Source organism: Periophthalmus magnuspinnatus, chromosome 5, assembly GCF_009829125.3.
Source record: "Periophthalmus magnuspinnatus isolate fPerMag1 chromosome 5, fPerMag1.2.pri, whole genome shotgun sequence".
NCBI lineage: Eukaryota > Metazoa > Chordata > Actinopteri > Gobiiformes > Gobiidae > Periophthalmus > Periophthalmus magnuspinnatus.
Window position 1 is genome coordinate 13,139,357 of NC_047130.1, and position 22,955 is coordinate 13,162,311.

The window sequence follows — 22,955 nt, forward strand, 5'->3', positions numbered from 1 at the left end:
AGGCCTAGTTTATTATTAATTCATGAGACCCATTCAATTAATACAGACTCTGTCAAAGTTTCATCCTTTTTCACCCTTGGCTCTAGACAGTTTGGTTCCTGCGTTAGTCCGAGTTTAGCCCTGCTTTAGTCATGCTTTAGTCCTGCTTTAGCCTTGTTTACTCCTGCTACAGTCCTGGTTAGGTCCTTCTTTATTCCTGGTTTAGTCCTGCTGTTGTCCAGCTTTAGTCCTACTGTAGTCCAGTTTTAGTCCTGCTTTTGCTCAGTTTTAGTCCTGCTTTAGTCCTAGTTTAGTCCTGGTTTAGTCCAGCTTTAGTCCTGGTTTAGCTTAGTTTTAGTCTTGCTTTAGTCCTGGTTAGGCCCTGCTTTAGTCCTGTTTTATTCCGGCTTTAGTCCTGCTTTAGTCCTGGACAGGCCTTGCTTTGGTCCAGCTTTAGTCCTGGTTTAGTCCTGCTTTAGTCCTGGTTTAGTCCAGCTTTAGTCCTGTTTAGCTCAGTTTTAGTCCTGCTTTAGTCCTAGTTTAGTCCTGGTTTAGTCCAGCTTTAGTCCTGGTTTAGTCCAGTTTTAGTCCTGGTTTATTCCAGCTTTAGTCCTGGTTTATTCCAGCTTTAGTCCCGATTTAGTCCTGGTTTATTCCAGCTTTAGTCCTGGTTTATTCCAGCTTTAGTCCTGGTTTATTCCAGCTTTAGTCCTGGTTTATTCCAGCTTTAGTCCCGATTTAGTCCTGGTTTAGTCCTGGTTTATTCCAGCTTTAGTCCTGGTTTATTCCAGCTTTAGTCCTGGTTTATTGCAGCTTTAGTCCCGATTTAGTCCTGGTTTAGTCGTGGTTTATTCCAGCTTTAGTCCTGGTTTAGTCGTGGTTTAGTCCTGGTTTAGTCCCACTTTAGCCCTGTTAAACTGATCCTATATCAGAATCTCATACGTGCTCAGTATTTGTGCTGTGCCCTTGTTGTCATAGCGCTCCGGTCCTCCTCGCGCGCCTCATTAGAACTCTCTCTGTTACCCATAATGCCGCTCACCTCTGGCACGGGGGGGAGGGGGCGTGGCTCTCTCGCTCTGGGACAAATTGGATTTAGCCCGCCGCCTCTCCTCGCCGTTCCTCTCCTCGCCTCGCTCTCCGCACGCCACAAACAAATAATATTATGTTTCTAATGAAGCCGCTATATCCCCGCGCGGTCCCGCCTGATTCGTATTCATTCTATATTCATGCAGGGCGCGCTACAAAAGCTTAGCCCAAACGCGTATTGTCACTCTTCCTTTTGAGAGACGCGCCACAGACAAAATTGTCCCCAAAGTACCAGAGGACACACGCCATGATAGATGTGCGTTATTACACACACAGGGCTCCAACGGAAGGAGGGAAGGAGGGAGAGAGGAGAGGGGGAGGAGGCAAAGAAGTGAGGAGCTGAGAGAGAGTAGGGGTGAAGAAGAGAGAGTGAGAAGGAGGAAGGTAGGAGAAGTGAGGAGATGAGAGGGTGAGAGAATAGAGGTGTGGAGGGGAGAGAGAGAGAAGGGGGAGGAGAGGAGAAGAAGTGAGGAGCTGAGAGAGAGTAGGGGTGAAGAAGGGAGCGAGTGAGAAGGAGGAGAGGAGGTGAAGTGAGAGAGTGGGAGAATAGAGGGGTGGAGGAGAGAGGGATGTGGAGGAGGAGGGGAGACAAAGAAGTGAGGAGCTGAGAGAGTGAGAGAATTGAGGTGAGGAGGGGAGGAGCAGAAGTAAAGACCTGAGGGAGGAGAGAAGAAGATGTGAGGAGGAGAGAGAGGAGGGGTGAGGAAGTGAGACAGAGAGAGAATAGGGAGGGGAGGAGAAGTGAAGAGCTGAAAGAGAGAGAAAAGGGTGGAAGGAAGGAGAAGTTAAGAGATGAATAGTATAAGAGAGAGAGGGGGTGAAAGAGAGGAGGAGGGAAGAGAGAAAAGGAGGGGGGTATAGGAGAGAGAGGGAAAGAGAAAGAAGAGGGGTAGCAAGGGAGGAGCAAAAGTAAGGTGCTGAGAGATTGAAAGAGTAGAGGTGAGAAGCTGAGAGAGAGAGAAGGGAGGAAAAAGGGTGGAAGGGAGGAGGAGAGGTGAGGGGCTGAGAGAGAGTGAGAGAGAGAGACAATGGGTGAGGAGGGGGTGAGAAATAAAAGTGAGGAGAGAAGAAAGGTGAGAAGAGGGAGAAAGGAGCGGGATGAACAGAGAGAGAGAGAGAAGAAAAGGAGAGAGGGGAGACAAAGAAAGTTAAAGAAGGAAGGGAGCAAAGAGAGAGAGGAAGGGAGAAGGAGGGAGAGGAGAGGAGGGGTACAGGAGGTTAGGGGTGTGTGAAGAGAACAGGAAATATTGAAACAAGTCTATAGAGGGTTATAAAATGAATGCAGCCACAGTCAAGGAATTGTGCACACAAAGATCTCAGCAAGACTCTGGACTGGACTGAAACCAGGATTAACCGGGATAAATCCAGGACTAAACCAGGACTAAAACCAGGACTAAACCAGGACTAAACCAGGACTAAAACCAGGACTAAAACCAGGACTAAACCAGGACTAAAACCAGGACTAAACCAGGACTAAACCAGGACTAAAACCAGGACTAAACCAGGATTAAACCAGGAATGGACCAGGACTGATCAAGGACTAAACCAGGGTGAAACTAGGACTGAACCAGGACTGAACCAAGACTAAACCAGGACTAAACCCAGGATGAAATGAGGACAAAACCAGGACTGAAGCAGGACTGAAATCAGGACTAAACAAGGACTGAACCGGGACTAAAAACACGACTAAAACCAGGACTAAACCAGACTTGAACCAGAACTAAAACCAGGATAAAACCAGGACTAAATCAGTACTAAACCAGGACTGAACCAGAACTAAACATAAAGAAATGAATGGAAAACAGACTTATCAGACTAAACCCAGTCTAAAGGTCTGCAGATAAACCAGACCGGGCTGTGTAGGTGAAAGAGAAGAGAAAGTATGAAATGATATAGAGATGGAGAGAATAAAGCCTCACATTTATCAACTCGAGTCAGTGGCATCTGCAGCATCTGGGTTTGAGTTTAGTAAAAGATTTCTGTGTATTCCTCCTGTTTAAAATCCTCACATCTGACCCTGTGTGTCCAGAGCCTTAACCTGCACATGACCTTTGACCTCTCTGTCTCTGTGTCCAGCTCTGAATGAACCCACCATCGACTATGGCTTCCAGAGGCTACAGAAGGTCATCCCCCGCCACCCCGGGGACCCTGAGAGGTTACCCAAGGTTAGTGGGCCTGTCACATTCTCACATGTCCCATACACACCTGTCCTGATTACGTCTGTCCCATACACTTGTCCACACCCAGGGGACCCTAAGAGGTTACCAAAGGTCAATCTGTGTACCTGCTACATACACCTGTCTCACATACACCTGTCCCATATACACCTGTCCACAAATATCCACACCTATTCTACACCAGAGACCCCACGAGGTCATACATTGGTCCTACATGTGTTCTGTCCTCACCTACCCCACCTTCACCTGCCCACATTTTGGATTAAACCACCCTCTTTTTATTCATTGACAAAACTGCTCTAGGACAAAACCAGATCCGGATGAGACAAACAAGACAGGAAGTGTGTATAGAAAAGTGAAACAGCGATGTGACCACGAGCAGGCGGAGCTAAAGTGGACCGTGACAGGGACAACGAATCCATTTGTCCTACGGCGCCCCCCTTTGAATAAATACATATTAACCACACAAGGGGGGAGAGGGGGTGGGGGTCTGGACGTTAGCGGAGGAGACAGGAGCGTAAACGGGAGGAGGCGGGAGTCGTCGACGCGTAATGTGCTTCACCGCGGCAACGCCAAATCAAGATGAATGAGACGTGTGGAGGGGAGGTGGAGAGAGGGATGGAAAGAGAGGGAGAGAAAAAGAGAGTGAGGACAGGAGGGAGAGAGGGGGATGGAAAGAGAGGGGGAGAAAGAGAGGAAAGAGGGGGAATGAGAGGGGGAGAGAAAGCGACAGAGAGGACAGGAGGGAGAGAGGAGGATGGAAAGAGGGGGGGGAAAGAGAGGAAAGAGGGAGGGAGGTGAAGAGAGGAATAGAAGGAGAGGGGGAGAAAGAGAAGAAAGAGAGGGATCGAAAGAGAGGGGGAGAGAGAAAGAGAGAGGACAGGAGGTGGATTGAGGGATGGAAAAGGAGAGGGGGTGAGAAAGAAAGAAGGAAAGGCAGGGAGGGATAGAGTGGGGAGAGAGGGAGAAAGAGAGAGGAGGGAGAGATGGAGGTGGGAGGGAAAAAAGGAGAATGGGAGAGAAGGACAGGATGTAGAGAAAGAGAGTGGAGAGAAAGGAAGGGGAAAAGAGAGAGAAGGAGATAGAGGGACAGAAGGATGGGAAGGCGTGAGAGAGGAATGAAAGGTAGAGAGGGAGAGATACAGAGAAAGAAAGATATGAGGGAGGGAGAACGGGATGGAGAGAGAAAGAGAGAGGAGTGAGAGATGGAGAGGGAGGGAGGTGTAATGTCTTCATCAGGACAGACACAGGATGGAATACTGATAAAGAGTGTGCAGCGCCACCTAGAGGACCTGCACATAGGAAGAACAGAGAAAGTGTCATTTAAAATACAACATGCTCTTTGTTTGTGTTTCATTTGAACAATAATCTTAATTTTAATCTGAACTACATCCAACCACAGTCTATTTATAATCATAGTTTAGTCTCAGTTTGGACCAGATATTGTTCTGTTTCGTCCTGGTTTAGTAGTTTGTTCCTGACAAGATCTCGTGACACAAATCTCACGAGACAAATGCCACAGGAAATGATCTCTTGATATTTTTTCCAATGCGTTTACTTTCAGTTTGGACAAAAAGGACTATGAGTTGGTGAGTTACATAGTTGAAAAAGCAAAAAGCAGCTCTAAAATGGCAACAAAATATGATTTAAAATGAATCAAAATTTACAAATGAGGAATTATTTACAGACGGTTTTGTGTCCCATCTCTACTGAAAAGAGGATACTACATAAGACTGTTAGAATGTTAGTTCAACTATAAAATAATGACATATACTGCCTTCATTACTAAAGAAGAGGTACTTTACCTCTATGGAGCATTAACTGTACCACATAACATATTTAGATCACTATGTTACATTTTATTGTTTTGAAAATGCTACACTCTCCCCTCCCTTTGCTCTCTGCACTAAGTTACTCCACCTTCAGAGCACTATCAAAACAACAATTAGCTGCACATCACATCAGGTTTGTGAAGTTGCTGTGTACAGTTTTGTATCATGTTTTTGTATATTTATGGAGAGTTGCTGTGTGGGAGCATGGGTGACGTAGGATTGTGGGGCGACGGAGCCATGCCCTACATCTTGTAGCTAACTGTAAGGAAAAAAACATGCATGGGTGATATCTAAGACCTTTTCACGCATGTTTTTGATGAGGGAACAAGGTTTTTACATGGTAGAAAGTGCTTCATCTTCCGATAATCAGGACGTGCCCATTAACATGCTAGTTGTTGTTACCTTTACTCAGCTCTTGTGTGAAAGTTGTACTTATAAACTCATCATGGTGAATAATCAGGATGCTCTGAATGCATAAATGAGGGCTAACTTTGAACCAGAGCAAACTGTTTTCATGTTTTTAAGATGGTAAAAATCAGGTACAGTGCCTTTACTCTCCAAATATATGACTGTAGAACAGATTGGTATAGTTTTAAATGTAAATTTTGTTATCGGCTGGAGCTCCTGTCTGTTTGAGTGACAGGTGTGTGACAGGTGTGCGGGGCAGGTGTTGATTGCTTCGTCAGGTGAACGTCTTTAATTAAAAGCTCTTTTATCACAAGCTCACATTTAAATGAGCAGAGCAAAGTAGGTTTAAGTGAGTCAGAGTCAGCAAACAGAGCCCAGATGTTAGCGCGCATAGCAGATGGACAGACACGGGCCAGCGGCTAACATCACACAAGCTTTAAATGGGACGCTAGCATTAGCTGCTAATAAAAACAAGCTAAGACAGAGTAGAGTTGGTTTTGGCTAAAAGTGCTACTGTGTGTATTTAAGATTGGGGATTATAGAGGGGGTAGAATGCAAAAAAAAAAAAGAAAAAAGTTTTTTTTTTTTAGCTCATCAAAAACATGTCTGAAGAGGGTTTAGATGTCATCCACGCATGTCTGTGTATTTGAGCAATCTCTCCCCTATTTGAACCCTCCTTAAGGTTAGCTGTAACATTCTGTCCAAGGCTCCGCCCACAGGCCTACATCAGCCATGCTCCTACATGACAATTCTCCATAAATACATGACACAAAACAATACAGTACAACTTCACAAACCTCATGTGATGTGCAGTAATTTAATTAGATTAGTACGCTGATTGTGTTGTGATAGCCCTCTGAAGGAGGAGTGAATTAGTGTGGAGAGGAGGGAGTAGCAGTAGTAAAATCATGTTTTTTTTTGTTTTTTTGCTTTTGTTTTTTGTCTCGTTTATTTTTATTTTGGTTGTGTTTTGGTTGTGTTTATTGTACTGAAAAAACATCCTTAATGCGAGTGGGCTTGATACTTATTTGGCCTGAAGGAGGGCCTCTTTTTTCTCAATTCAATTCAATTCAATTTTATTTATATAGAACATTTAAAATACAACTTAAGATGACCAAAGTGCTTCACACAAAACAGATACAGAAAATCAATGATATATTTGAAATTCTCTTCAGATTACATATAAAAAGGCCTGTACGCAGTGACTCCAGCACTTATTTTGTACTGGCAGGACAATCCCAAAAAACAAATGTGGTGGGGAATTTGATAAACAAATGTCTCCATACAAAGGTTTAAAACAGTACAGGAGCATAGTGTTTAGTGTCGTTTAGAGAAAAACTCTAAACTCCAAATAGATAAACCAATGAAAGAAAAAATGAAATAATAAAAAGAAGTATCAAAAATCAGACACTATACTGAAACTAGTATCAAAACTAGATCCTTATTTTTCATAGATATCAATACTAAAAAGTCACATTCACAGGACAGAAATGAACCTTTCTTGAATAGCTTTACGAGCTCAGTCACACGAGAGGAGCTCGGAGTAGAGCCGCTGCTCCTCCACATTGAGAGGAGTCAGCTGAGGTGGCTCAGGCATCTGCTCAGGATGCCCCCTGGATGCTCCCTAGGGAGGTGTTTTGGGCATGTCCCAGCAGGAGGAGGCCCTGGGGAAGACTCAGGACATGCTGGAGGGACTATGTCTCTCGGCTGGCCTGGAAACGCCCTGGGGTCCCACCGTAGGGGCTGGAGGACGTGTCTGGGGTGAGGGGAGTCTGGGAGTCCCTGCTTAGACTGCTGCCCCCATGACCTGGCTCCGGATAAGCGGAAGAAAATGAATGGATGGATGGAATAACATTAGAATGATCTTGAGCTGTATCAGAACAAGTATAAGACACATAGACTAGTATACACCCATGGACCACTATGAACCTACCTGGATGAGTACGAGATTACACAGATATAAGGTCACATGGGACCTTATATCTGGGATAGTACTACCATTTAATGTGGAAAATGGCATTCCATTGTCTAAAGTGGTATCAGAATCAGTTGTGAGTATCTTGTCTATTCCTTAGTATCAAAATCAAGTTTGAAATTTTAGTATTGTGACATCACTAGTTTCCAGTGTCGCCCTTAAGATCTGCTTTGGTTTAGACATGGTTTGGTCCTGGTTTAGTCCCGGTTTAGACATAACTTGACTAAATAAGACCAAAACAATGACCAGACTTAGATTACATATTTGGGCCTAACCAGATCTGGACTTGGATCAAACCAGGTCTAAACCAGATCTAAACCAGGACTACCGTCACTACTAAACAGAACTAGAATAGAATAACTTTTGTTCCACAGTACAATGTATAATTTGACTAATCCCAAAAATATGCAAATGGAAAAGGATTTTTAAAGGGTCTATATTACAGCCTAAATATGCAGGGTATATTTTTTTGTCCTAACACAAAATGGTTTATTTCATGCATACTTTCCCTGTGTTTTGTAGTGTGGTTGTAATTCCCCGGGGAGGGCAGCAGAGGTCCTCGCAGCCTGCTCCTCTGGGACTGCTCCTCTTCCTCCTCTCCACATCTGCACAGAGCACCTGTGTGTTAGCTGTGTTAGCTGTGCTAGCGCCTCTATCCTGTGCTTGTAATCTCACATGTGTCACTGTGATTTATATGTCTGCAAAAGGCCTGCTGTCTCCTCACACAGTAACTCTGTCACTTTACCTTATTCCTTTGTTTTTGTCACACAAGATGGAGTAGCCTGGTGTACAACTTGTATTTCTACTACTACTATTACTACTACCTGTGTTAGTAATATGAATAAATACAAGACATAAACATCATGTGTAATTTTTCCAAGTAAATAATGTACACAAAAGAGCAGTTTCTAAAACTTCAGTTTAGAGACCACATAATAGTACACAGTACTATTGAGTAATTGTAAATGTAGGCCCATGTGTGTTAACCTGCTACATTTTGTACTTATATTATTTGTACTATAATAACAATTTTATACTAATTAACTGCGTGTTACTAGCTTAATATTCTTTACCCCATCATAATTATATATATACACACACATACACCATATATATATATATATATATATATATATATATATATAGATAGATAGATAGATAGATATAGATATAGATATAGATATAGAGATAGATAGATAGATAGATAGATAGATAGAGAGAGAGAGAGACGCAGACGCACCCCCCCCCCCCCCCACACACACACACACGCACACACACACACACACACACACATATCACAATATTCACTTTAGCCTCCTCCATCTCTATTAAATATGATGGGCCTAGAGAATGTGATAATTTCATATTGTTAAGTATATATTTATTTATATACAAGTGCATGCACATATTATTGAGTTTTTGTTTTTTTTACTGTGTTTATATAATTCGCTAGTCAGGACTAAACTGGAGGATTTGACCTGTTGTTCATGTTTTGGGTTGATGGGGAAAAAATTAGACACAGAAAGAACATGCAAACTCCACACAGAAAGGACTGGATGACCCGGGGATTGAAGCCGTAACCTTGTTGCTGTCAGGAGAGACTGTTTATCCTGTGCCACTGTGTGTGCGTGTTGTGCGTCTAAGTGTACTTTGTGTGTGTTTCAGGAGGTGCTGCTGAAGAGGGCGGCTGACCTGGTGGAGGCGCTCTATGGCATGCCACACAACAACCAGGTACAAGCACACGTCAGAGGGAAGGATCTGTCACAAATACTACAGTACTTTGTGTATTGTGTACTCTGAGCATCCTGACTACACTGGGGCTGGGTCAGATGGAAGGGCATGCAAATCAGGAGCACAGAGCTGGACTATTTGGAAACTGATACGGATTCAAACTATTTTCTCTTTTGTGTCAGCAAAAATCAAATATATGTTAATTTAATTTAATTTAATTTAAATGTACATTTAATCATCATATCAACATTTGAGTAAGATGTTGTAGGAGCTGATCTGATGCATGTTTTATATTGCAGCTGATTTGAAGTGTGTTTTATTTTCTAGGAGCTGATCCAGTGTGTTTTATTTTGTAGGAGCTGCTTTGATGCGTGTTTTATTTTGTAGGAGCTGATCTGATGAGTGTTTTATTTTGCAGGAGCTGTTCTGATGAGTGTTTTATTTTGTAGGAGCTGTTCTGATGAGTGTTTTATTTTGCAGGAGCTGTTCTGATGAGTGTTTTATTTTGTAGGTGTTGCTCTGACGTGTGTTTTATTTTGTAGGATCTAATCCTGAAGCGTGCCGCTGACCTCACGGAGGCGCTGTACTCAGTTCCTCGTGGTCATAACCAGCTGCCGTCGCTCGGGTCACAGCCCCACGGCATGATGGGAGTCAACTCTTTCAGCTCACAGCTCGCCGTCAATATTTCGGAGGCCTCGCAAGAGCAGGGTACTACACTACCCACAGTGCACCACAAAGCACACTACACTATGTATAATGCACCACAGAGCACATCAGGGGCTCTGCCTGAATGTCCCTTGCCCGTAACCCCAAGATCACTAACATGTGTTCAACACTGTAGTAATAAAGGAACTGTATGTTGTGTTCTTACTGTTTAAAAAAGTGCTACAATCCGAACTGAGCCTGTGTCCAGAGCCTTAAACTGCAGATTGAGACACACACAGCTCCAACCAGAAGTTTACATACACTATATCAAAAGACACATATGTTTTTTTTCCTCACTGTCGGACATGAAATCAGACTAAGCTTTTCCTGTTTTAGGTCAATTAGGATAAGAATTTTTTTTTTCCATTTGCTAAATGTCAGAATAATGAGAGAATCATTTTTTATGCAATTTTTCATTACTTTCTTCAAAGTCAGAAGTTTATATACAGTAAGGGGGTGGCAGCATCATGGCTTGTTTTGCTGCAGGAGGGACTGGTGCACTTCACAAAATAGATGAGGAATGAACATTATGTGGAAACACTGTAGAAACATCTCAAGACATCAACTAGGAAGTTAAAGCTTAGGTGCAAATTGGTCTTCCAAATGGATAATGACCCGAAGCATGGTGCCAAACTGGTTACAAAGTGGCTTAAGGATAACAAAGTCACTGTTTTGGAGTGGCCATCAGAAAGCCCTGATTTGAATCCTTTTGAAAATTTATGGGCAGACTTGAAAAGGCATGTGTGAGCATTCTAACTGAAACCAAATTATAATAATAAATAAAAATCATCTCCAGTATTTTTGTAATAAAGAATAAATCAGCATTAGAATAGTTTTCAGTAAAAGCTATATTTGATTTTTTTACCTCTTATCTGGGGGATACAGATGAGTCATGTTTATGAAATTTAAAATCTAAATCTTTCAGTATAGACTGAGAGGTTTCATCCTCAGTGCTGGTGTTTTGCACAGTTCCAGAGATAACAGCATTATTATACACTGATATAAAGGTTGACTAAAAGGTTTCTCCAGTATTTTGTTTGATACAGTGAGTTCTTGGGTCTAGTCACTGATAGAAATGATCAGGTCCAACATTTGTGCATTTACCTTTTAGATATTTCATAATAACAGGACATTGTAATCAATAGGAAAAACTCTCTGTCCCATCTGAGAGATGACATCATCACATTCTCCGATCTGTAATCCACCAGGTCAGGTTTTGTGTGAGCTGCTAAATTCCAGGCTTGACTGTACTGAGATATGACCCAAGTCAGGCTAACTGGAGCCCAAGCCTCACACAGTCTCAGGGTCTAGACTTTGACTTGTTTTGAACTAAGTCTGCTCTGCTCCCTGTGTTCCTTTGGTTCATACACATCCATCTACAGTTTGTGCTTGTGTTTGGGCCTTGTAGCTGTTGTGTTAATGGTTGTATTAGTGGTTGTGTTAGCTGTTGTGTGTTGTGTTAGCTGTTGTGTTAGCACTTTGACTTTACATCTTCCTGAGTTTAGTTTGGTGGTGCGTTCACAGCCCCTCCGCCCTCTCCCCACTCCTCTGCTGTTGTGTTTACTGGCCCTGGTTGCTCCCGCTGCTCTGCTCCTCTCTCATGGTTTATTAAAAGTCTCTCTCATTAAAATCATTATTGTAGCTTTATTAAACACATCCCTAGCTACAGCCTAACGATTTATGGAAGCAATTAACTATGACAGAATTTAATTAGGGCGCAACACTCTTAAGGTTTAGGTCTAGTTTGGTTCTGGTTCAGGTAAGTTTAGAGATCAGTGTGTACCTGATTTTAGAAGTGGGATATTAACTGTAAAACAAAACACATTTGGATCACCATGTTACCTTTTATTCTGTTGAAAATGCTATATTCATCCAAAACAATGTTTAACATATTTTATAAGTTTCTCTTTTGTTTTCGACCCTCTGAGTCAACCCTAACTCTTTGCTCCCCGCGCTAAGTTACTCCCCCTTCAGAGCGCTATCACAACACAATCAGAGTGCATCTCACTAATAAAACTATTACACATCACATCGGGTTTGTCAAGTTGCTGTGTGCAGTTTTGTATTTATGGCGAATTCTCACGTGGGAGCATGGGTGACGTAGGCTTATGGGCGGAGCATTGGACAGAATCATAACCTATCAGAGCTAACCATAGGGAGGGTTTGAATAATGCCCGGGAGAGAGCCCTAAATTACTGAAACATGTATGGATGACGTCTAAAACTTCTTCAGGCATGTTTTTGCTGAGGGAACAATGTTATAACATTGTAGAAAGCTAAAACAAAATAAATAAATGTTTGCATAATACCGCCTCATAGTAAAAAACTTAGTTAAATCTGTCAACTGGACAAAACGTTGTAGGACTGAAGATGTTTCTCTGCTCATCCAAGCCGCTTCTTCAGTTCTGGTCAGTTTTCTGGTGGGCACTGCCTTATATCTATCTGAAGGGAGGGGCTAACTACACTGAAACTATAAACAGCTATTGTTTACAGTTTCAGTTTTTCATTGGAGGCCATTAAGACTGAAACTGGAGTGTCCACCAGCAATCTGACCTGAACTGAAGAACTGGAGGATCAGCAAAATGTCTTTACTTGTGCAATGTTTTGTCCAGTTGACAGATTTAGCTTTGGCTTTTATTATGGATCAGACCTGGACGACTGAGGGATTACATAGACATAATACCCCCTCTTTAAGTAAAAGTACAGACACAGGCGCAAAAATATATAAAGTAAAATAAAAGTATGACATAAAAAATATACTTAAAAGTACTGGAGAACCTGTTTAAAAGTGTCTTGTCCCATTCACATCATTTTTTTTTTTTTAATTACAGGATATTCCCGTACCTCCAGCTCTGTGTCACCTCGCGGCTATGCTCCTAGCTCCACCCCCCAGCAGTCCAATTACAACACCATCACTTCCTCTATGAACGGATACGGATCAGGCATGACCAACCTGCCCGTGCCTGCGTCGCCCTCCTTCCTCAATGGCGCCACAGGAAACTCCGCCTATGCCAGTAAGTCCCACCCACATTGGACACACCTCCTTCACAGTAAGAGTCTGGCATAACATCTTCATTTCCATCTCCATTTCAGTTCTAGTATATACCTGAGTTGACAAAAGTGTTAAGTCCTGGTTTAGTTCTAGTTTGGACTTGCTTTAATCCTGGTTTAGCAGTGCAGTAGATCCAGTTAAATGGACGTTTTGAAGTCATCTTTAAAGGTCCTATATTACGGAAAATTTACTCTACTACTACTTTTGAGCTTTAGGCCATGTTATAATATTGTTACCTCCTCAAAAACAGACCTGGAGCTGTGTTTTGTTTCATGCATATGTTTAAGTAATCCTGCATTATTAGACTGTCTACATCTCTGAAGCTCAACATGCTCTGTTCCACCTTGTGATGTCATGAAGTGATAGTTTTCAAGTTAACAGCTCCTTTTACCTTTAGTTCAGTAGAGAAATGATCAATTAAATGATAAATGATTCTAGTGAAGGAGTATGGAGTATGGAGTTTAAAAACATAGTTGAGCACTTCCTGTATCACCACATGATATCACAAGTGGAGCAGAGTGTTTTCTGTTTGACAGAAGAACTCAGCCTAAATATGCAGGATTTGTGTTAAACATGTGTGAATGAAACAAAACACAACTCCAGGTCTGTTTGTGATGAGGAAACAGCATTAGAACAGATCAGAAAATAGTGTAAAATAAGCCCTTGAACTGGTTTAGTTATAATCTAGACTTGATTTAGTCCTGGTTGAGCAGTGCTTCTTTATTGCTGTATATTTGGTTAAAATAGACAGAGTTAAGTCCTGGTTTAGTATAATAGACTTATATTTGGACCCGGTTGGGGACTGGTCCTGGTTTAGTCTCTTTTTAGACATTGTTCAGTCGTGTTTCAGTCTTGGTTCAACCTCAAACTTCAGAGATTAGACTGATTTAGATCCATATAAGTTCCTAAGGTTGGGCTCTTGATTTTCACCTGTAATTTGGTTTAATCTATTCTTTAGTTCAAGATTAAAATTGAGGATCCAGGACAAAACCTGGTTTCAGGCCAGGCTCAGTCTTACATTAGCCCTGGTTCAGTCCTGTTTAAAAATTTGACTTTTCAGAGCTTTCAATCATATTATAGATGTTTCCCACTGATCCTCTGAAGTTGTATTTAGAGTGATTCGTGTTTGAGTAATCTTTATTCTCCTGTATTCAAGACGCCATTTTGCCGATCATCACCCGGTACATGCCCACTGTGACATACACACTTCCTTCTCCAATTTTATTTTCTTAATCAGTGATACACATGGATTTGGCAGCATTGTGTAGCTTTGAGAAAGTGAAAAAAGAATCTGCTACTCCCCAGTGTGATGAGCAGCTATCCATAGGAGGGGCACAGCATCCGGCGCTTTGTCACTGTCAGCTCCCATTGGGCTTTGCAATTATCCAACCCGGAAATCAGTGGACCTGTTTCTTTAGTCTTCTTTAAGTCATTTTAGATAAATATTGCAATTTAAAAATTTTACAGAAAATACAACAGTATGGTCCACGTGTGTCGTAGATTATAACTATAGAGCAGACACAAGCACAATATGTCTTCTGTAAGTCCTGGTTTAGTCTTGGCGTTCCCATTACACCCTGGTTGATATTCCTCCTCTCGCTTCAGTCTACTCTCTGGCTCACCCCTGTCTATCGCCTGCAGCTCTCACAGACTCAGGTGTGTTCGTTAGCGCCCGTAATTCTCCTCCACTCCTCCGGGGGGAAGCCTTGTTTTGGCCAGGTTTAAAAGCTGGAGTTTTGGTGTTTTTTTAAGAGTTTTCCCTCTCGCTGGGAGACTCATTTGGCGCGGCGCAAACTGGATCGGAGCTGGCAATGGGAGCAGACTACTCCCTGGACTCAACACAAACACGGCTAAGACTCGCGGAGTTAGCAAGCGCGGATTAGCGCCAGCGCACCACAGAATTCAGAGCAAGAATAACAACTCACCTGGAACTGTGGGGATAAAGGTGTATTTGGGAAGAATAATAAGGATTTAGAGAGGAAATTCATCTTTTAATAAGAAATAAAACATCTGTGGTCTGCACTACGGCCTGGTTAAGACCTGGTTTAGACTGTGCAGGTCTTGAGCCACATACAACCTCAGAAATTGTCTAGCCCCACAAAGGACAAAAATGTGCAATACTGACAAAGAACAAACAGGGATTAAAATAGGAATAGGAGATATATTGGCTGCATAATTGGTATTGGTCTAATACTGAAAGTAGATATTCATCACCAATATTTGCACTGCCCACGTCTGTTTGTAATTTCCATTTTGTCATTTGAAACTGAATTGGAGCAATTATACTAAAATGTGGCTGTATGTTTACACAAGTATATTATATCCCAGATGAGTACATCTTGCTATTCCTTTTACCAAAGTGAAAAAATAATATGTGAAATGTATTCTATAGCAACATGCCCTAAGCCCAAAACCTGGGTCGAACCAGGTGAGGCTCCTCAGTAATACTTAAAGCATTTAGCTTGTGCAGTTTTTTGTTTTTTTTTAGTTAACACAGCATTAAATCAAACTGCATTAACCCAAATACACACCGTTATCATCTGTAAAGATTTAAAAACTAAAATGTAATGATGCACATTTGTATGAAGCGTTTGTCTTTACGTGCTGCTTCAGTCCACGGCGCTGTTTGAAGATGTCATAGTCTATGTTTCATTGTTTAGGGACACTGACACTTCTACATCGATGGGTGATGTTCAAATAGGCTCGACTTCCTCTGTGGCGTAACATACGTGGGTTTGATTGAAATATGTAGCTCATCCACAGATCGTACATAGATCATTCTGATCTAGCATTAACCCCAGCTCATTCAGAAAATACGAGGTTGATAAAGGAAGTTGTGAACGTGCATTGTAGTACCACTTATCCAGAGATGCACATGTCATTGTTACTCTATCCGAGTAAAAGAAACTTATCCTGAATAAGTTCAGCCAGCTATGTTGTACAGGCCTCTGGACTATACTAAGAATCAGACATGAACCAGGACTAAAACAGGACTGAACAGCACTAAACCACATCTGAAATGTGACTAAGATTTAGATCAGTACTAGACTAGAATAAAAGCAGGTTCAAACTGCTTTTTTTCTACTTTTCTGCAGTTTTATTCAATACACTGGCCCAGTATTTACAGACTGGCCCAGTATTTGGAGACAGTGGTCAATAAGATGATTATGTACATTGATGATTATGTTTCACATTTTTCAAACTCCATCTCATTTTGTCTCTTCACCTCATTCCTTCATGTTCGTTAGTCCTATTTTAGGGATCTTGGTCCAGCCCTGTTTCAGTTCTAGTTCAGTCCTGGTTTAATCCTGGTTTAGTCCTGGTTCAGTCCTGGTTTAGTCCTGGTTCAATCGCGGTATACTCCCTGGTTTCTCATCTGGCCTCCTCCCCTCCTCCTCTTCTCTCATCTTCTTCCCTCATCTTCTCTCCTATGCTTTCCTTCTCTCTTCGTTTCCTTGCTCTGAAGCCTAACATTCCTGTGGGTCCTCATGGGATTCATACACTTTGGGTGGAATCCATTTCAAATCAAAAATAAATCTGTGAAAAGAGCCAAAAAGAGCAGCGATCCAGAACTGCTGCCACCGAACGGAAAAGCATTTCCAATTCACTCCAGCCCCCCGACGCCAGGGAAATCCACAACAAAGTAGTCCTGCTTTAGACCTGTGTAGACCCTGATTGGCCTGCTTTAGACCTGTGTAGACCCTGATTGGCCTGGTTTAGACCTGTGTAGACCTTGATTGGCCTGGTTAGACCCGGATTGGCCTGGTTTAGACCTGATCAGACCTGGATTGGCCTGCTTTAGACCTGTGTAGACCCTGATTGGCCTGGTTTAGACCTGTGTAGACCTTGATTGGCCTGGTTAGACCCGGATTGGCCTGGTTTAGACCTGATCAGACCTGGATTGGCCTGCTTTAGACCTGTGTAGACCCAGATTGGCCTGGTTTGGACCTGTGTAGACCCAGATTGGCCTGGTTTAGATCTGTGTACACCTGGATTTGTCCTGGTTTAGACCTGTGCATGCATGCGTCGTGAGGACTGAATCAGGACTGAACCATCTCCCATGTGTTGTACAGTTTGTGTTCTGTGCTGGTAACTCCTCGGTTCCATGTGCATGATTGTACCTGTGGAGGTTTGGTAAAGTTAGGCTAAAGTTCTGGAGTTATGGATCAACTTTGGACTGTGAGCTTTGGTTCTTCTCATTGCATGGTTCCCATGATAAGAGCCAGGTACTGCACAGTGCTGCCAACTGACATCAACATATTAATATGTAGTAGTATATAGAAGCACAGCAGTTGGCCTGTGTTGGCTATCTTAACCCCACTGATCCGCCACATGAGGGCCATTGTTCCTGTGTTGATAAAGTTGGCATCACTCACATCTTCATCTGTCATTCTCCTGTTTCCTGCATGACTCCATCGACCGCTGTCACTACCGGATCTGGGCTGCCTGATCTGTGTCAGACATGTTTAGCTAATTATTTTTGAAAAGCAGAGCTGTGGCTCTTGACCCGAGCTGCTGACAGGTCTTTGGTCCAAGATGGCCACCTTTCTATACCCTCTGATACAGATCAGGTAGGCCGTCCTGTCGCCTCTGTCTGCCGGCTCACTGTTACAGATCCGGCAGGCTCATGCTCATTTCCTGTGTACTCCACAGTCAAACAGAAGAGCGCCTTCGCCCCCGTCGTGAGGCCTCAGAACTCCCCGCCCCCAAACTGCACCTCCACCAATGGCAGCAGCCTGCAGGGTGAGCACACGCCCCCATGTCCCTGGTCCACTGGACTGTCCCATGCTCCATGTCCACTGAAGTGTCCCATGGCCACACTGGTGTCCAGTGTGTCCACTGTGTCTGTTGTCCATAGGCTCAAACCCTCAGGGTCTTGGGACACTGTGCGTCCTGTTTGACCTGGTCTCAAAGTTGATCCATAACTGCATGAAAACAACAAGAGCTGTTCTCTGTCTTTGACACGTCTTATTCTCAAGAGCAGGTTTCCTCTAAGCTTTTGTGACAGAACATACTAGAAAACAGGACAGTGTAACACATAGCATCACAACGTATGAAACACAGTTGTTACCGAGCAGCAAACCCTGGTACTGTCACACTATGTGTTACCACACATGCTCACTACATGCACCGGTGTCATTCATGGTCATTTTAGAGAGATTTAGACATTCAAGAAAGTAGCACATCTAGACCTATGTGGACTACCACCGTTTTTCTGTCCCCATCTGAAATCATCAGTTTTATATCTGTTTTATGAAATATATGTCCTGTGTCTTGTTTTGCAGCGATGGCCGGTCTGATCGTGCCCCCCATGTGAGGAGATGCTTTGGGAATCTAACCCTCAACCCCTGAGACTCTGGAGCAACACACATCCACCCACAATGCATCTGCTATATCCCACAATGCAACAGGACCAACCAAAAGTCCGCTTCAGTCAGGGGTCAGGGGTCACAGACACTACAATGCATTCTGGGAGTTTGAACCACTGTGAGTTAGAACAAAGAGGAGGGGCCACTGAGGGCATCGGTACCTGCCTGGACCTGGACCTGTTTTAGTTCTAGTTTATCCCAGTTAAGATCTAGTGCCTCAACTGTACACACACAACTTAAAACCCAGGAGTAGATGTGACTAAAACCCATAGACTGTATAAGAAGTGGACTAAAGGAGTGTGACGTCACCCATAGCTCCAGTCAAATGAAGCTCATCGAGGCTAGCAGTTATAGCAGCTAATTTGGAGCCGATTCCTTGTTTGGAATTCTGATTGTGAGTATCATAGCAATATCAAGACCCAATCAGTGGTTGAAAGTAACACCCCTTCCAGTAACGCATAGTAATTTGTCTATTATTAATGTTCATATCTTGATTTATGGACAAAATAGTGAAATAAAAATACCAGAAGCATGTAGAGCGGGTTAATATGTACATTTTAAAACCAAAATGACGAGCGTGACTTCAGCAGTTACTTAGAGAGGGGCGACGGTTTCTCAATAGAAAGTGAATTGGAGCCAGAGTCTATGGAGCCATATCGTGCCCATGCTCACTTCCTATTTGGAACGTAGCAGCTAGCACTTTAGCCAATGCTAAAACCCCACACACAAACAATGTTTTCAAGCAATAATGCATTTATTTTAAAGACATTTGTTAGTTCCTCCAATTTCCCTCAAAATATATTTGACCAAATTCACTCAATATTAACCAAAACTTTTGAGTAGAATGAAAATAGATGCCCTGGTTTAGTCTAGGTGTGTTTTTTTAGCCCTACATCCGCCCTGTTTTAGACCTGGTTAAGCAGTTTTAGACTTATGTAGCCTTAGTTTAATTTAGCCCTGATTTAGACCTTTCTGAATGTGTTTATCGCATAAATAAACAAAATAAAAATGTGTGTGTTTTAATTAAATAGATTTCTTGATAAAACTGTGCTTAATCCATTTGAGAATAGTTAGTACAATATAAATGCCTTATCTTTCTTTCAAAAACAAAATGGCCGACAGCTAGGTTTTGGCGGGAAAACGAAGCTCTCAGTGGAGGCACCATTCTGACTACATTATATAGACTTTTTCATCACAAAAGCCACACCACTCTTTAGACTGAAAATAAATACAATGAATGTGTTCTTTTTGTGTGTGTTATATTGAGCTGTCGTGTCTTTTTTTTAAATAAAGACTTTTCATAAACTTAGTAAAATATCGTCTCCATCAAGAGGTTTGGAATATTTTGTCAAAGACGTATAAATCAGGACAAGATATTAAAATAAAAGTAAAAACAGCCATAGAACATTCAGATACATTTTAATCAGATGCCCTCCCATCCTGTATGTCAGATGCCCTCCCCTGTGTCAACTATCCTCCCTTTGTCTTATAGTTCCATGTAGCAGATACCCTGGTGCCATCTGTATCCCTGTATCCCTGTGTGCCAAATGCCGTCCAATCCTACAAAATCCCTATGAGTCAGATGCCCTCCCATCCTCCTATATCCCTGTGTGTCAGATGCCCTCCCATCCTCCTATATCAATGACCATACATCTTGGTGGAAACAATATTTGATCCTAGTTTTGAGCCAGAAAATGTCTCTTTTTGTCATCCTTAACCTGTTCTTCCTTTCTATAATATTTATGAATGTCTTCTGTTGTGATCAGGACCATGATCTCTATCTCTTTTTAGATCCTTGTAAAAACGAGTGAAATGTTTGGGGAGTTTTGTAGACATAAGACAGAGAAGGTCCTGTTTTTAAGCAGGCTTCAAACTCTCACTGAAATTTTTGTACAAATGCTTTTAGGATATTTGACTTTTGTAAAATGTGTCTCCTGTACGTCGTCCATTTTGTGAGATTGTGAATCGTATACTCCCAAATCATGTTATTTCTCAATGCACTAAGTTCTGTTTTGGCACTTAAATATTATTATTATTATTATTATTATTATTATTATTATTATTATTATTATTATTATTATTATTATATCGACAGCTATAAGCAAGAAGAAAAAAGCTCTAAGCAGTTTTTGAAAATATGCATCAATGTTTCGTTTCTATTCAACGCCGTTTGTAAAATGGCTGAAATCCTTGTTATGTGAATTTTTATATTTGAGAATTTTGGTTGATGATTTCATGTTCGTGTTTACAATATTTGACCCATCTCCATTGCCTTTGCACATTTACTTTGACCTTTGACCTTTAACGTATCTGCGTAATGTTTGGAGATACGCTTAAAGTCCTATATTACGCAAAATGGACTCCTGTGAGCTTTAAGCAATGTTACAATGCTGTTACCTCAAAAACACACCTGGAGCTGTGTTTTGTTTCATATAATCCTGCATTATTAAACTGTCCACATCTCCAAAGCTCAAAATGCTCTGTTCCACCTTGTGATGTCATGAAGTGGTAGTTTTCAAGTTAACAGCTACTTTCCAAAGTGATCCAAAGATTCTAGTGAAGGTGTGTGGAGTTTGAGAGAATAACTCAGCCTAAATACGCAGGGTTTGTGAGTTAAACATGTGAATGAAACAAAACACAACTCCAGGTCTGTTTGTGATGAGGAAAGACATTATAACATAGATCAGATAATAGCGTAATATGGGCCTGTAAGGATTTAAAGATTTAAGCGTTTTTTACATTTGTTTTTATTGTAAACATAAAAACAAAAGCCAGCCATGTTTAGTTTTAACAAGGTTTGTTTACATCATTTGCATATGTTTCATTTTTATATTTGATACTTTGGAGGAAATTTGGATAATTTCTGCCATGTTTAATGCAGTAACTGAAATAGTTTTGGACAAATCAAGGTGCTGTTTATATGCAAATACAGTAGGCCTCCCAATAACTAGAAGTTAACCAGTTTGAGCACCACACGTTGAACAATGATCATATTTTGTGCTTGTTAAGACAGCTCCTTGATTTGATGAACAGAAGTTAGAACTCATTTGGATTTGTAAATGTGAGTCTCTTTGAACTAATTAATTTAAAGTTGCATTATGCAACTTTTCTAGTGGAGGCTAGGCAATCATGTTATTGGTTTGCCTGGAATGTTATATATATATATATATATATATATATATATATATATATATATATATATATATATATATATATATATATATATATATATATATATATATATATATATATATATATATATATATATATATATATATATATATATATATATATATATATATATATATATATATGGTGAAAGACAGTTGAAGCCCCCAAGTAAAGGCTGGACTACAAACAAACATTAATTAAATAAATAAATGCCATAGAGATATTCCAGGCAAATAACATCGCCATGGAGACAAGCAGCAAAGCCCAAACCAGAAATGTTACACAGTGCATTTTTATCTGTCCTCTATCTACATTCTGTACATTGTGTCGGTTTAGGTTTCATGTTTCATGTTCCACTTCAGTCACACAGAGTTTGTGAATTCTAATATATCAGAAATTATAACAAAGCACAACGTCTCATATTCCTCTTGTCTACTTCAAGTCCTGGTTTAGTCCTAGTCTAGACCTGGTCTAGACCTGGTTCAGACATGGTTCAGACCTAGTTCAGACCTGGTTCAGACTGGGTATAGTCCTGGTTTGGTGAAGGTTTTAGCTCTGTCTGGTTTAAACCTGATTCAGACTTGGATTAGATCTTGTTTACGCCTGGTTTATACCTGGTTTAATCCTGGTTTAGACCTGGTTTAATCCTGGTTAAAACCTGTCTTAAACATGGTTCTAACCTAGTTTAGGCTGGCCTGGTTCAGACTGGGTATAGTCCTGGTTTGGTGAAGGTTCTAACCTGTTTTAGCTCTGTCTGATTTAATTCAGATTCAAACTCGGATTGGATTTCGTTTACACCTGGTTTAATCCTAATTTAGATTTGGTTTAATCCCGGTTCAAGCCTGGTTTACATCTGGTTTAGACCTGGTTTAATCCTAGTTTAGATTTGGTTTAATCCCGGTTAAAGCCTGGTTTAGACCTGGTTTAGAGCTGGTTCTGTGCTGTAAATATCTGCATGTTGAGTTTCTGTGGTGGGTGCTTTTTGTACAGAAATAATAATAAAGATACATTTGGCTTGAACCTTCTTGTCTTTTATTTCTGATATGCTTTTTACATGAGATTATTTCAACAGTGGAAAATACAGTTTACAAACAGCTGAGGTGTTGAGAGTTCACTGATGGGCATTCAGGTGTTTAGAACCAGACTGATGATTTATGAGGGTGGTAAACACTGGTGAAGAAAAGGAGAGGCTGAGGAGGCTTCTGCTTCTGCTATGGAGGAGGAGAAGGCAAGAAAGCTGAAGGGTGTGAGAGATGGTTTAGAGAAGAGGTGTCCAAACTATGGCCCGAGGTCCAAATGCGACTCTCAGACCAATTTTTATTGGCCCTCAGGCCTTCAGTTGATCTGGTCCAATTGATCATAATCAGTACTTTTTGCGGCAAATTTATAACCTAAATAAAATCACATTAAATTGTCATACAGACCTAATATTATATTTCAAGCTTTATTTTTAAAAAAATGAAGTCAAAAC

The 22,955-nt window shown here is 41.4% G+C and overlaps 1 protein-coding gene across 3 annotated transcripts in view; it reads left to right on the forward strand.

The window, feature by feature from the left end:
* LOC117371427 (transcription factor COE3-like) overlaps positions 1-18,674 on the forward strand; it is a 90,955-nt gene extending 72,281 nt beyond the window's left edge. For 2 of the 3 annotated variants that reach the window (XM_055221685.1, XM_055221686.1), the window contains exons 11-16: positions 3,142-3,230; positions 9,123-9,188; positions 9,731-9,896; positions 12,724-12,906; positions 17,598-17,687; positions 18,230-18,674. In XM_055221685.1, the coding sequence (XP_055077660.1) occupies positions 3,142-3,230; positions 9,123-9,188; positions 9,731-9,896; positions 12,724-12,906; positions 17,598-17,687; positions 18,230-18,261 (626 nt within the window). In that variant the 3' untranslated portion in view covers positions 18,262-18,674. The remainder of the gene's footprint in view (positions 1-3,141; positions 3,231-9,122; positions 9,189-9,730; positions 9,897-12,723; positions 12,907-17,597; positions 17,688-18,229) is intronic. The other variant, XM_033967112.2, reaches the window with a different exon arrangement.
* Positions 18,675-22,955: the final 4,281 nt, after the last annotated feature.